This window comes from Dipodomys merriami, unplaced genomic scaffold, assembly GCF_024711535.1.
Source record: "Dipodomys merriami isolate MVZ:Mamm:240054 unplaced genomic scaffold, mDipMer1.0.p SCAF_63, whole genome shotgun sequence".
Classification (NCBI taxonomy): domain Eukaryota; kingdom Metazoa; phylum Chordata; class Mammalia; order Rodentia; family Heteromyidae; genus Dipodomys; species Dipodomys merriami.
The window spans coordinates 7,485,660-7,499,791 of NW_027206213.1; the positions used below are offsets into that span (position 1 = coordinate 7,485,660).

Genomic DNA, 14,132 nt, shown 5'->3' on the forward strand with positions numbered 1-14,132 from the left:
GAAGTCCATTAAAATGAAAATGGTATGAAAACCCAAAGGATGAAATAAAGCATTAAAAAAAACTATCCTTAGGCTCAACCACCATTGGTTCACTTTTGTAATTCTAGCTACTGTATTGGTGGAGATTAACAAGAAAGATTACATTCAGTTCAAGGCCAGTCCTGAGAAATAGGTTTTTTTGTTTTTTTGGGGGGAGGGGTCCAGTCATGGGGCCTGAACTCTAGGCCTGGGCACTGTCCCTCAGCTCTTCAGCTCAAGGCTAGTACTCTACCACTTGAGCCACAACGCCACTTACAGGTTTTTTCTTTTTGCTTATGTGGTGCTGAGGAATCGAACCCAGAGCCTCATGCATGCAAGGCAAGTGCACTACCACTGAGCCACCTTCCCAGCCCCAACTGAGAAATAGTTTGAGAGGTCCCATCTCACCAGATAAACATAAGAATAGTAGCATGCACCTATCATTGCAGATTCTATGGGAAGCATTAATAGATTACTGTCTTAGCTGGTTCAAGCAAAAGCAAAACCTAATCTATAAAATAAGCAGAGCAAAATGGGTGGAGATGTGGCTCAAGCAGTTGATTGAATGCCCACTTAGCAAGTGGGAAGTCTTGAATTCAAAGTGAGTAGGCTGCTGGTCACCCCCTTCCCCTTATTTGCTCAGCTTGGTGTGGTGTACAAGCCTGTAATCCCAGAGTTCAGGATGCTGCGGCAAAAGGATTGAGTTTGAGGCCATGTAGGCCTATGTAGGCTATGTACTGAGCCCCATCTCAAAAAAATGACTAGAGGGGGGAGGGGAACTTCCTATGTAGATTTACTACTAACACCTGGGAGTTGGTTTTGTTTGTTTGTTTACTTAAGGCCTTGCCTTAAGGTGGTTGTAAGGCTTCAATTCAAGGCCTGGGCACTGTCACTGACCTCTCCCATTTAGAGCCACACCTCCACTTCTAGTTTTCTGGTGGTTAATTGGAGATTTAAAAAAAAAACAAACAAAAAACTCATGGACTTTCTTGCCTTGCCTGGTTTTTAACTGGGATCCTCAGATCTCAGCCTCCTGGGTCTCTAGGGTTACAGCTGTGAGCCATGAATACCTGGCCTTATTTTTCTTTCTTGTTAGTACTGGAGTTTGAACTCAGGGTTCTCATACTTGCTCAGCTGACACCTTTTGAGTGACATCTCCAGTGTTTTCTGCTGGTTATTTTTTCTTATAAATGAAATCTCTTGGTCTTTTCTGTCTGGGCTGGCCTCAAACTGTGATCTCCAGATATCATCCTCCTGAGTAGCTAGGATAACAGTTATGAGCTTGTGGCACTCAGCTGTTTTCACTGTTTGGTTGTTTTGTTTTTTAATATTTATTTCATAGAATCCCCTTTTTTCATTATAGGAGAGTGAATGCAAAGCATATAATCCTCGGCCGTTTTGTAAAACATACACAATGGATAAACAGCCTCTGAATACTGGAGAGCAGAAGGATATGACAGAATTTTTTACTGATCTGATCACTAAAATTGAAGAAATGTCTCCAGAACTGGTTAGTATCTGAATGTTGGAAAGCTTCTTTGATGTTTGTACAAGTTTGTCTCCATTTACTGACTTTTGTTTGTTTTATATTAAAGAAAAATACCGTGAAAAGTTTATTTGGAGGTGTAATTACCAACAATGTTGTGTCCTTAGTAAGTATTGTATTTGTTTTTTTTTTCCTTTTGGGAGGTCTTAATATGTTTTATTACAATAAATACTAATATTTGCTTATTGATTCATCAGGATTGTGAACATGTTAGTCAAACTGCTGAAGAGTTTTATACTGTGAGGTGCCAGGTGGCCGATATGAAAAATATTTATGTGAGTAATACAGTACTGGGGGTGGGGATGGCGCAGTATGTGTGTGTGTGTCTGTCTGTCTGTCTGTCTCCAACCTGGGGCTTGAACTCAAGAGCCTGGGTGCTACTCTGAGCTGCTTTTCCCCCCAAGGTTAGTACTCTTACAACTTGACACACAGCTCTACTTCCAGTTTTCTAGTGGTTTATTGAAGATAGGAATCTCACAGACTTTCCTGGGCTAACTTCAAACCATAATCCTCAGATCTCAGCCTCCTGAGTACTTAGGATTATAGGCATGAAGCCTTTGGTGCCTAGCTGTACATGTTTTAGGTGTTTTGTTTTGTTTTGTTTTTGGTTATGGGGCTTGAACTCAGGGTCTGGGCTCTGTCCTGCACTTTTTTTGCTGAAGGCTCTGTTCTACCACTTTGAGCCACAGTGATACTTCTGGGTTTTTTTGTGTAATTAATTGGAGATAAGAGTCTCATGGGGACTTTTCTGCCCAGACTGACTTTGAACCTCGATCCTCAGATCTCAACTTCCTGAGTAGCTAGGATTATAGGTACGAGCCACCAGTGATTTAAGCTATTTATATATAGTGTGATTGAAGATAATTAACTGTTTTATGTGTTTTGTTCTTGCTCTGCTACTGAAATAAAAAAGATTGCTCCCCTCCCCAAACCAGATTTTCCCCAATCAAAATGTAAATATTTAGCTGCTGTGTTTTCTTGACTCAGGAGGTGTAGGGTTCAGGATGATGCCAGTTTGACATCTCAACAAATAGTATAGCGTGGTGATAGGTGCTTGTCATCCCAGCCATATTGGATGCCATAGGCACAATGATTCTGGTCCAAGACCATTCCATACATAAACATGAGACCTTACCTGAAAAGTAATAAAAGCCAAAAAATGCTGGAGGTGGGTAGTGTTAACTGAGGTGGTAGAATATTTGTTTCATATATTTAAGGCCCTGAGTTCAAACTCTGTTATTGCCTCCACCAAGGTAAAAATATTTGAATTTTTTATTAAAATGCACATAAGTAGAAAACAATTTTTTGCTAAACTTTAGATTTTACATTAAAAAAAATAGTTTTCTCTGTGCTTTTGACCAAATTACTTTTTGTTATTAAGATATTATAAGTAATGTGAACTTTTCAATGCCATTTTAATACATAGGAATCTCTTGATGAAGTTACTATTAAAGACACTTTAGAAGGTGACAACATGTATACTTGTTCTCACTGTGGGAAGAAAGTCCGAGCTGAGAAAAGGTATGTTTTTTGAAATGTAATTTTTATCATTTTGAAAAGTCATCCAATGGAAGTGAAAGGAAACTAAGGATTAAACTTTTAGGAAAATTGTATTTAAGCAATAATAGGAGTATTAAATATGTCTTTGCTGTAAAAAACTGCTGTTTGGAGCTCAATCGTATGTAGCAGTTTTTCATTTATTTCATCGTGTTACATTTTTACACATAAATAGACTTAGAAAGTGGAAATCTTGGAAATGGTGCTGTGGCGACCAAAAAGAAGAAGAAGAAAAAGAAAGTGGGAATCTCTAGCTTGTAAGACTTTGTTAAAGAAGTGATAGAAAAAAGGACAGTGTATTTATTGCTCTATATTGAATCTCAGATGTCTAGCTTTGATGATTTATTTTTGGATAACAAATACTTCTCTTTTACATAGGACTTCATATATAGCAAGCCTAGCTCTCTGAATTTGCTGTAATTTAATTCAAGTTTGTCGTCATGACATTCCCTTGTGGTAGATAATAGTGTTATTCCCATCTGCTAGGTGAAAATGGGGATACAGAAAGTATAGACAGTACCCAAATGCTGATCTCTTAAGTAAAAGATGCAAGATGAGCAGATTTCAGGGAAATAATCTAGATAGATTAGAGCTCTTTTTTTCTTTTTTGCCAGTCCTGGGACTTGAACTCAGGGTCTGGACACCATCCCTGAGCTTCTTTTGCTCAAGGCTAGCACTCTACCACTTGAGTTACAGCATCACTTCCATCTTTTTCTGTTTATGTGGTACTGAGGAGTTGAACCCATCTTCATTCAAGGCAAGCACTCTACCACTAAGCCACATTTCCAGCCCTGAGCTCTTTAAGACTTGTTCTGCAGACAGTGTATTATGATGATTGGGGCTTAGAAGGAGATCTGGGTTGGAGTTAGACTTAAAAGTTAACTTTTGAGTTGAAGAATATTGTGTTGATTTTATTCTACATTCCAGATGTTTTTTCTTTCCCTTGTACCATATGTATTAATTGCATTTAGGGGTATTTGCATTTGGGCTTTTTTTGGGAGCCTCATGCTCTGACACAGCTTGCATGCTTGCTTGGCTGGCACTCTACCATTTGAGCCCCACTTTCAGCCTGTCAAAAAAGCCAGACTGTTTTGGACTTTTTTGCCTAGACTGTCTTCAAACTGCAATCCTCTAGACCTCAGCTTCCTCTGAGTAGTGAGGACTAGAAGCCACAATAGCCACTTGGTATGTTTATATTTTGATAAGTTAATCATGGGTGTGCATGAGTGTCTGTGCTGGTAATATAATGTAGCACGGACTGATGGCCTCTACTCCACCTTGGCTTTTTCTGCTGAAGGCTGGTGCTCTACCACTTGAGCCATACCTCCACTTCCTATAAATACTTTTCTTTATTTAAGTTTGTTGGACACCTTTTTGAAAATTAGTAGTTAAGCTATCCTCAAATGTAAATAGCTCTTTTCATTACTAATTCATGAGACTTTTTAAATTTTCATATATTACAGTTGTTTTATGACTCACATTTACATTGATAAAATCATTAATGTTAAATCTCATTTTTTTACAGAATGTTTTTATGAGTAAAAAAGAATTATATATATCAAATGATACAAAATTAATAGATTGGTTGATATCAAGGCTTTTTAAATTTTTGTTTGTTTTATGTGCTACTGAGGAATCAAACCCAGGGCCTCATACATGCTAGCTAAGCACTTTACCACTAAGCCACATTCCCAGCTCCTCACTGTACTTTTAAAAGCATACTTTTTCATATTTTTCTTTTTGGCCTATTTAAGGTCTTCCTGATTGCTTACCTCTACCTCTATAGGGAAAGGTTTTTGTTTGTTTTTAAGTTTCTTTGTTAAAGATGGGTCTTGCTGTGATGCTCAGGTTTGCCTCAAACATGTGATCTTCCTGCTTCAGCCTTTCCAGGTATTAGTGTCACAGGTGCATCAATATATCCGGTTATGATTCTTGATTTTTGTTCTACAGATACATTGAATAATCACTAGGACGTAAGGACCATCTTATGGAATTATTATTTTCAGCTGATCTTGGGGATTGAACCCAGGACCTTGGTGCTATCCCTTCGCTGCTTTTGCTCCAGGCTAGCTAGCACTCTACTACTTGCCATGGTGCCAGTTCCGGCTTTTTTTTGAATAGTTTATTGGAGATAAGAGTCTCACAAATTTTTCTTCCAGGTTGACTTTGAACCACAGTCCTCAGATCTCAGCCTTCTGTAGTTAAGATTACAGATGTGAGCCACCAGTACCCAGCTTATGCAATTATTTATTAGGAGCAAGGGCAAAGAAACAGAAATGACTTTGAACTTAAAAGAAATCCAGGGTTAGAAATCTCTGAAGTAGAGTATTTACATAAACTAATAATGGAAAATAATACTAGTAATATATGTGTGTTGCATCACATGGTTGACATGCAGCTATCAATTCATTGGAGTCATGAAAATATATTTCTGAGAAGGAATATAACTTGCAAAAGAACTAAAATTGATACTAACCTAAAAGTTCAGATGAAAACATGACATAAGGAAGGGAATAAAGGAAATGAGGATATGGTAATCTACAAATTAGAAAGAGAATTTCTACAAGAAGATACTCAACGTGACATCCTTCCCAGAGATGAAAGTGGGGGCGGGGAGGGGAACGCCATGAGGAAGAAAGACTGAATAATCAATTTTGAAGCTGGGCCCTGGTGACTCACACCTGCCTTGTAATCCTAACTACTCAGGAGGCTGAGATTTGAGAATCCTAATGGAAGCCAGCTCTGGCAAGAAAATCCATGAGACGTTTTTTTCGGGCGGGGGGTGGGGGTCAGTTGTGGGGCTTGAACTCAGGGTCTGGTGTGCTTTCCCTGAGCCTTTTCGTGCTCAAGGCTAGCATTGTACCACTAGAACCATAATGTCATTCTGGTTTTTGAGTGGTTAATTAGAGGAAACAGTCTCACATGAACTATTCTGCCTGGACTGACTTAAAACGACGATCCTCAGATTTCAACCTACTGACTAGCTAGGATTACAGATGTGTGAGCCACCAGCACCCAGCTCATGAGACTTATTTCCAAGTAACTACCAAGAATCTTCAAGTGGGGCTATGGGTTAAAGTTCAAGTGGCAAAGCACTAGCCTTGGGTGAAAAAGCTAAAGCACAACACTAGACCCTTACTTCAAGCTCCAATACAGCACCAAAAAAATGTCTTCTTTGAAGAAGATATTTTAGTGGTATGTTTTTTTTCAGCTTAAAAGAATAGAAGCCGCTCTTTAAGGGAACATGGCAATCAGTAAGTGACCATTTTAGAAGTTGAGCATTAAAAAACAGTAAGTTGGAAGCAAAAAGGGACTTTATGATTAAAGAATTTTCTTAAGAGAACTGAGCATGTTTGAAGGCAGAGAATGAAAAACCAGTATACAATATTAAAATTGCTTAAGAGTCTTCATTATTTTAGGTTAGTATGCATTTGAAAGGAATTTTTTTTGTCAGTAAATCAAGTTGGTTTCTATGAGAAAAAAACTATGCATGGATATAGTCAAATGGAAATACAGCTTTTTAATGTATTATTGAAAGATGACAAATTTTTCTGATGAGAATTGAGTTAGAGTAAATAGATTGTTACCTTTCTGAAAGTTTGCAGTTCTGTAGGGGATATATATAATTTTTATTTTTTACATGGGATCTCATTATGTAGCCTAGGCTGACATAGGCTCACACTTCCATGTGCTGAGATTACTGGGCATACTATCAAACTCACTGCAATGACTGATGTCCTCTGTGTCCTTAGTGTGGTTTTTTCCTGGGGTGGTATAGAGGCAATATTATATTAGTTATACACAGGAGTGGTCATTGTTACATCTCCACATGTGTTTGCATTGTATTTCAATCAGTCTCATCTTGGTGGGCTTTGCATGGAACCTGAATCAACTTGAAGGGAACCTTTGCTGTTGAAACATTTTATGAACAAACAAGTATTTTAAAAGTTTCTTTGTTGTTGTTTACCTCTCAGGGCATGTTTTAAGAAATTACCTCGAATTCTGAGTTTCAATACTATGAGGTATACATTTAATATGGTCACGATGATGAAAGAGAAAGTGAATACACACTTTTCCTTCCCCTTACGTTTGGATATGACACCATATACAGAAGATTTTCTTATGGGAAAGAGTGACAGGAAAGAAGGTAATTTTTCCTTCTCTTGTCTGCATTTATTATAAACCTCCACTAATAGGGAAATCATAAATATGTCATTCTCTATATAGTTAATAAAATTTTAGAATGGAAAATATTAGTAAAAATAATGTAGCACATTGATTTAACTAGTAAATATTTAATATCTTCTAAGACCCATGCTCTAAGTATTTTTCTAGACATAATGATGAATAAAATAAACATGTTTGCTACCCTTGTTCAGCTTAGATCTAGGTGAGTGATTCTTGAATTGAACACAAGTTACAAGTGTGTTAAGGAACTGTTCCAGTAAAAATAGGCCTAAAATAAAATAGAATCTTCATTTATCTCTTTCTTTCTTTTTTTTTTTTTTGGTGCCCATCCTGGGGCCTGAACTCCAGGCTTCGGCACTATCCCTGAGCTTTTGTGTGCAAGTCTAGCACTCTATCACTTGAGCCACAGATCTGCTTCCATTTTTTTGGTGGTTAATTGGAGATAAGAGTCTCGTAGATTTTTTTTCCCCCTGGGCTGGCTTTGAACCACAATCCTCAGATCTCAGCCTCCTGAGAAGCTATCCTTACAGACATGAGCCGCCAGCACCCAGCTTATCTTCTCTTTGCCTAAGTATAACTTTACTTTGGAATTCTGATTGTGCATTTAGACACATCTGTTATGCCTTACTCCTTACTCTCCTTTTTCTATTCTGTAGTTTGAAAATAGAGATCATAATCATTTATATCCTTCAAACTTCTTATACTAATTTCTTCTGTGTATGTTATTATCTTTTGATTTTAAATCTTTGTGGATGGGAATTGTGTCTTATTTCTATCTACAGAAATCTCCTAATGTGGAAGCATGCTATCAATGTTCCATTTTCCTTAACATGATACTGAAAGACAATAATTTGCCTTTTTTAGGTATTTCTTATATTTGCTCATAATGAAGATACAGTTGAATGAAGCATTTGAAATTATTTCAAAAGGGTAGCTGGATTTAACAAAGATATTTTATATTTATATATGAGAGTTATCTGTGATAAAATGATAATACCCAGTTACTTGTTTATTATGTTCCTTGAAATAGTTGACTGTGGCCTAGCCAATATTTATACTTATTTCATATATGTGTGCCTATTTCATTTGTATCAAAAGTGATTATAAGACGTCACTGTTGTATGATTTTCAAAATTACTGCCATTATTTTATGTGATCATTGCAGGTTTTAAGGAAGTCAGTGATCAGTCAAAAGACACAGAGAGCTATGAGTATGACTTAATAGGAGTGACAGTTCACACAGGAACGGCAGACGGTGGACACTATTACAGCTTCATTAGAGATATAGTCAATCCACATGCATATAAAAACAACAAGTGGTGAGTTTTAGGTATTTTTAGTGTATTTATAAAAATCTTTTTTTCTTCTAGATGTAAATTTATGATAGTTTTCTCTTGATAAAATTATAGTATTAGAAAATGAGAATATTAAAATCAGAGTGACTTTGCAAAACATAAATCCATTGTTCTTAAAACATGAAGGCTAAACCATCATTCACTCAGAAACTGTTTCCTTAATTACCTTTAGTAGAGTAGTCATGAAGTCTTTTATATGCTATTTAGATTTACTTGCATGCAGTCTTCTGTTCATTTTGCCTTTTTCCTTCTACACACATTTTGGGGTTTTTGTTTTGTTTTGTTTTGTTTTGTTTTGTTTTGTTTTGTTTTTGGGTCCGGTCGTGGGGCCTGTACTCTGGGCCTGGGCGCTGTCCCTCAGCTCTTCAGCTCAAGACTATTGCTCTACCACTTGAGTCACAGCACCACTTCCAGGTTTTTTCTTTTTGCTTATGTGGTGCTGAGGAATTGAACCCAGGGCCTCAGGCATGCAAGGCAAGCATTCTACCACTGAGCCAACTTCCCAGCCCACACATTTTGTTTTTATCATTATTTATCAGGTTAACAGTTGCTAAATCAGTCTCTAATAGCTGCAGTGATTTTCAGATACCTTAGAAAGCATCTCAGTCTAGGTACTAAGTGTGCTTAGACACTTTTCTAAGTATTGAGAATATTGCTTTGAATAAAATACAGTTATACATTGAATTCCAGTTAGCAGAATAATTTCATTCAGCTCTTAATTTTGACTTCAGTGGTTATCTATATGGTATCTTTTACTTTTCATATCTTTTGTATATAATTTATAAGTATAACTTGAATCTTTGAAAATCCTTATGTATCTTAATTTTTCCCTAGTACTTTTACAAGTTACATATCTAAGCAAAGTTTTTATTCTTGATTTTTGCTGTTAGATTGTAGATGGACATGGATCTGTCAGATTTATTTTTCTTTTACCATTCTGAGGGTGGAACTTAAGGCCTTGAATATACTAGGCACAGAGACATGCATCTCCATCCCAGGGACCTGTGAGATTTAAAGTGGTTGCAATGGTTACTGAATTATATTTTTGATTCCTTGTAAATTACAGCTGTAGAAAACAGCTTATTAGAAATTAATGGCTCAGTATTTGTAACTTTGTGGTATACAATCTAAGAATTTTGAAAATAATAAACACAATAATGAAATATTCAGTATATTTGTGATTGGTTGGTATTATGTGCTCTATTTTAGGTATCTTTTTAATGATGCTGAGGTAAAACCTTTTGATTCCGCACAACTTGCTTCTGAATGTTTTGGTGGTGAGATGACAGTAAGTATCATTATTTCTGGATATCATAAAATCTAATAATAGAGTAATATTCTTAGAATCACTATTATTAAATTTAAAGTTTAGTTGTAAAGTTTTGAAAGTTTAGTGTGTAATGGTTAGCACTCTGGACTCTGAAAGTTTAGTGTGTTCACAGTATACACTAGATACTAAGAAGTATTTTATTCCTTTAGTGCCTTTTGTAAAGTAGCAACAACCTGATTACTATTTATTGGGTAGCAAAAGAACATCTTTGTTAGATAATTTGCAATAGGACATAGAAAAAGACATTTTCCTTTTCATTTATCCTGATACAGTATTTTTTTTTAACTTTTTAAAAAGTATTAGAATGAGGTATGCTTAATTACCAAACTGTACAGAGCCTTGGGATGAATTAACTTTAGCACTACAAAATAAAGAAAACACACATAAACTAGCATGAAATCCTGTTGGTTTTGATCAGTTAATAATCTCCATTTCTCAAAGAATCTTTGATAATAAAATTAAATTTGAGAACCATGCTTATTATTTTAAAAATTCTCTAGAATTAGTCTAGTTTTTTGTGTGGTTTTTTTGTTTTTGTTTTTCTTTTTCTTTTTTTTGTTGTTGTGTTTTTGTTTTTTTTTGTCAATTGTGAGACTTGAACTCTGGGCTTGGGCACTGTCCCTCAGCTCTTCAGCTCAAGGCTAGCACTGTACCACTTGAGCCACAGTGCCACTTCCGGTTTTCTGGTAGTTTATTGGAGATAAGAGTCTCACAGATTTTGCTGCCTGGGATGGCTTTGAACTGTGATCCTCAGATCTCAGCCTCCTGAATAGATAAGATTGCAGATGTGAGCCACCAGCACCCAGCTTCTAGATTTTATTGAAAGACTCTGTGGGTGTGGGTGTGGGTGTGCGGGTGTCTGTCTGTTGGTCGGTCGGTCGGTCGGTTGTTGGACTTGAACTCTGGGTCTGGGCACTGGTTCCTGAGCTTATCAACTCAAGGTGAGCACTCTACCAGTGAGCCACAGCTCCACTCCCAGCTTTTTCTGAATAGTTTGAGATAAGAGTCTCACAGACTTTCTATCCGGGTTGGCTTTGAATCATGATCCTCAGATCTGAGCCTCCTGAGTAGCTAAGATTTAAGGCATGAGCCATTGGTGCCCAGCTAAGGCCTTTCTTTTGAAAGGCAGTTTTCCCATTGCAGGTCTTATCCTTTTACATGTTTTTGAGCCTTTGTTTTCAAAAAAACTTGTACTTCTGTCTCTTAATCATCATTAACTTTCAAATAATTCTTTTTGCATTTCTTTGTTTATTTCACAAAGCAGCTTTATTGGGATAGAATTCTCACTGATTTTTTTAAATTGAAACTTAAGGCTTTGGCACTGTCCTTTGGCTTTTTTTTTTTTTTTTTTTAAATCAGAGCTAGCACTCTACTTGAGCCATAGTTCCACATCTGACTTTCTTGTTTAATTGGAGATAAGTCTCACAGATGTCCTGCCCAGGCAGGCTTTGAACATCAATCCTCAGATCTCAGCCTCCCGAGTATCTAGGATTACAGGTGTGAGCCACTAGTACCCAGCAGTACATGGGATTTTTATGAGTGCAATGTTATTTGGATTTTACAACATTACTTTGACTTTTTATTTTTATTTTATTATTTTATTTATTAATTTATTTTTTTAGTCAGTCATAGGGCTTGGAATCTGGGCCTGAGTGCTATCCCTCAGCTCTTCAGCTCAAGGCTAGCACTCTACCACTTCAGCCACAGCGCTACTTCCAGCTTTTTCTGCTTATGTGGTGCTGAGGAATCGAGCCCAGGGTCTCATGCATGTAAGGCAAGCACTCTTACCACTGAGCCACCTTCCCAACCCACAACATTACTTTGAAATACAAATAATATTGACGAAGTAATTTTATGTGTAAATACAGCTGAATAAATCCATTTCGTTAAAGAAGAAATTTTCTATGTTTTAAACAGACGAAGACTTACGATTCTGTCACAGATAAATTCATGGATTTCTCCTTTGAAAAGGTAATTGTTTAATTATGTAATTTATATTGTGTTCTTTCTTGTATGTGGTCTAACTTTAGAATATATCTTATCAAAATGAAAATAATACTTTTTTTTTCTTGTCTTTAAAGACACATAGTGCATATATGCTGTTTTACAAACGCATGGAACCAGAAGAAGAAAATGGTAGAGAATATAAATTTGATGTTTCATCAGAGTTACTGGAGGTATATGTTAATTTGACTTTAGTAACAGTTTAAAACACATTAAGTATTTATGTAAGGAATACTACAACATAAGAACTGGTTATACAACATTAAGATTTATAGGCCCAGCTAAATCTAGAGAGTATTTACAATTCATAAATAACAACATAAGACATGTGAATGAGAAATGGGTAGAGTAATGTATATGGAAAATAACAGTGAAAAAATTAAGGAAGCTGGATGGATTGATCAAATTAGATTAAGTTCACAAGTAATTTTGTGTGCTTTGTAGTATTGTTTTTTGGATTGGATGATGGACTTACAATATTCTCTTTTTCTTCATTGTATAGAATTTGTAACTACATTTAAAATAAAGTTGCAATTTAAATCATTAAAAAATAGATAGCTACCAAGTATTTAAGACATGTCGGCATATAGATCAGGCTGAAAAGAGAATTGTAACTTGTTCAAGATTTGCTTGAGGTTGGGCTCTGGTGACTCACACTTATAATCCTAGCTATTCAGGAGGCTGAGATCTGAGGATCTCTATTCAGGGCAGTCTGAGCAAGGAGTCCATGAGACTCTGATATCTGAATAACCACCCTAAAACTTGAAGTGGAATTCAGAATAAAACTGGTAGAGCAGAAAACATCTCGAAGAACAGTGCCCATGAGTTCTGAGTATAAGGCAGTTAGGGCAAACTAGCAGTTTTCTAAAAAGAATTTTTTTTAATTTCTCCTGTCCTAAGAAAGATAGGATTGTTGATGTTTTAGTGTCTGGCAGTGATACTTAGCAAGTTGAAGGAAAAGTGACCCAAGTTAAACAGTTATAGAAAATATAGCTAAGAGAGTTGGGCATTTAACTTAGTGGAAGAGTTATTGTCTAGCAAATTTAAGGCCCCGAGTTTGGTCCTCACCACTGCAAATAAATAAATAAACGCAGCTAGAGAAGATGTCAAAATACATTGTGTTAGTGGCCCTGTGGTAAAGTGGTAACCTTGAGCAAAAAAACTCAGTGCCCAGGTGCTTTCGAGTCCCACAACTGACAAAAATATAATTGTGCTCTTAAAATGTAAAAAGGACCATACTTAAAAAAATGTTTCTATGGTAGAACTAAAAGCACTAACTATGGTAAAGACCAAGAGACTTACCAGTCTTTAGGTGCTGGAACAGATAATAGTAGTCAAGAGGGAGACTTTCATGGAGTAAAGGAAATAAAAATTTGGATACCATGGGACTGGGAAGGTGGCTCAGTGGTAGAGCGCTTGTCATGCATGCCTGAGGCCCTGGGTTCGATTCCTCAGCACCACATAAGCAAAAAGAAAAAAGCCGGCAGTGGCACTGTAGCTCAAGTGGTAGAGCACTAGCCTTGAGCTGAAGAGCTGAGGGACAGCGCCCAGGCCCAGAGTTCAGGCCCCACGACTGGACCCCAAAAAAAAAAAAATTGGATACCAAATCCAGAACTCAGCTTATAACTGGTAGGAAGAAATTTATACTAGGACTCCTTTGATATGGAATGAAATGGGCAGAATGCCATCAGTCTGGAAGCTAGATTTTTTTTTTTTTAATCAGTCATGGGGCTTAAACTCCAGACCTGGGTACTGTCCCTCCACTCAAGGCTAATGTACCGCTTAAGCCATAGTGCCACTTCTGATTTTCTGGTGGTTTATTGGAGATGAATCTCATGGACTTTTTCTGCTTGGTCTGGCTTTGAACCATGATCCTCAGATCTCAGCCTCCTGAGTAGCTAGGAAAACAGGCATGAGCCACCAGCACCTGGCATGGAAGCCAGAATTTTTAAATACTCAAGAATTCTGAAATAGACCAATCAGTGACTAAGCTTGTAATCTCCCAAGTATTACCCTACATACACAATTATAAAACTCAATTCTACTCTAGTGCTCTGGGATAAGCAGGTAGAGGTAATTGAAAACTTTTAGTGAAGAATTAATTGTAGTATTGGAAACATAAATTGAAGAAATG

The 14,132-nt window shown here is 36.8% G+C and overlaps 1 protein-coding gene across 3 annotated transcripts in view; it reads left to right on the forward strand.

The window, feature by feature from the left end:
- Positions 1–14,132, forward strand: part of LOC138815268 (ubiquitin carboxyl-terminal hydrolase 34) — a 204,784-nt gene that overhangs the window by 136,371 nt on the left and 54,281 nt on the right. For all 3 annotated transcript variants that reach the window (XM_070004564.1, XM_070004565.1, XM_070004566.1), the window contains 9 exons: positions 1,382–1,528; positions 1,614–1,670; positions 1,762–1,839; positions 2,991–3,085; positions 7,096–7,268; positions 8,475–8,628; positions 9,874–9,952; positions 11,912–11,965; positions 12,076–12,171. In XM_070004564.1, the coding sequence (XP_069860665.1) occupies positions 1,382–1,528; positions 1,614–1,670; positions 1,762–1,839; positions 2,991–3,085; positions 7,096–7,268; positions 8,475–8,628; positions 9,874–9,952; positions 11,912–11,965; positions 12,076–12,171 (933 nt within the window). The remainder of the gene's footprint in view (positions 1–1,381; positions 1,529–1,613; positions 1,671–1,761; positions 1,840–2,990; positions 3,086–7,095; positions 7,269–8,474; positions 8,629–9,873; positions 9,953–11,911; positions 11,966–12,075; positions 12,172–14,132) is intronic.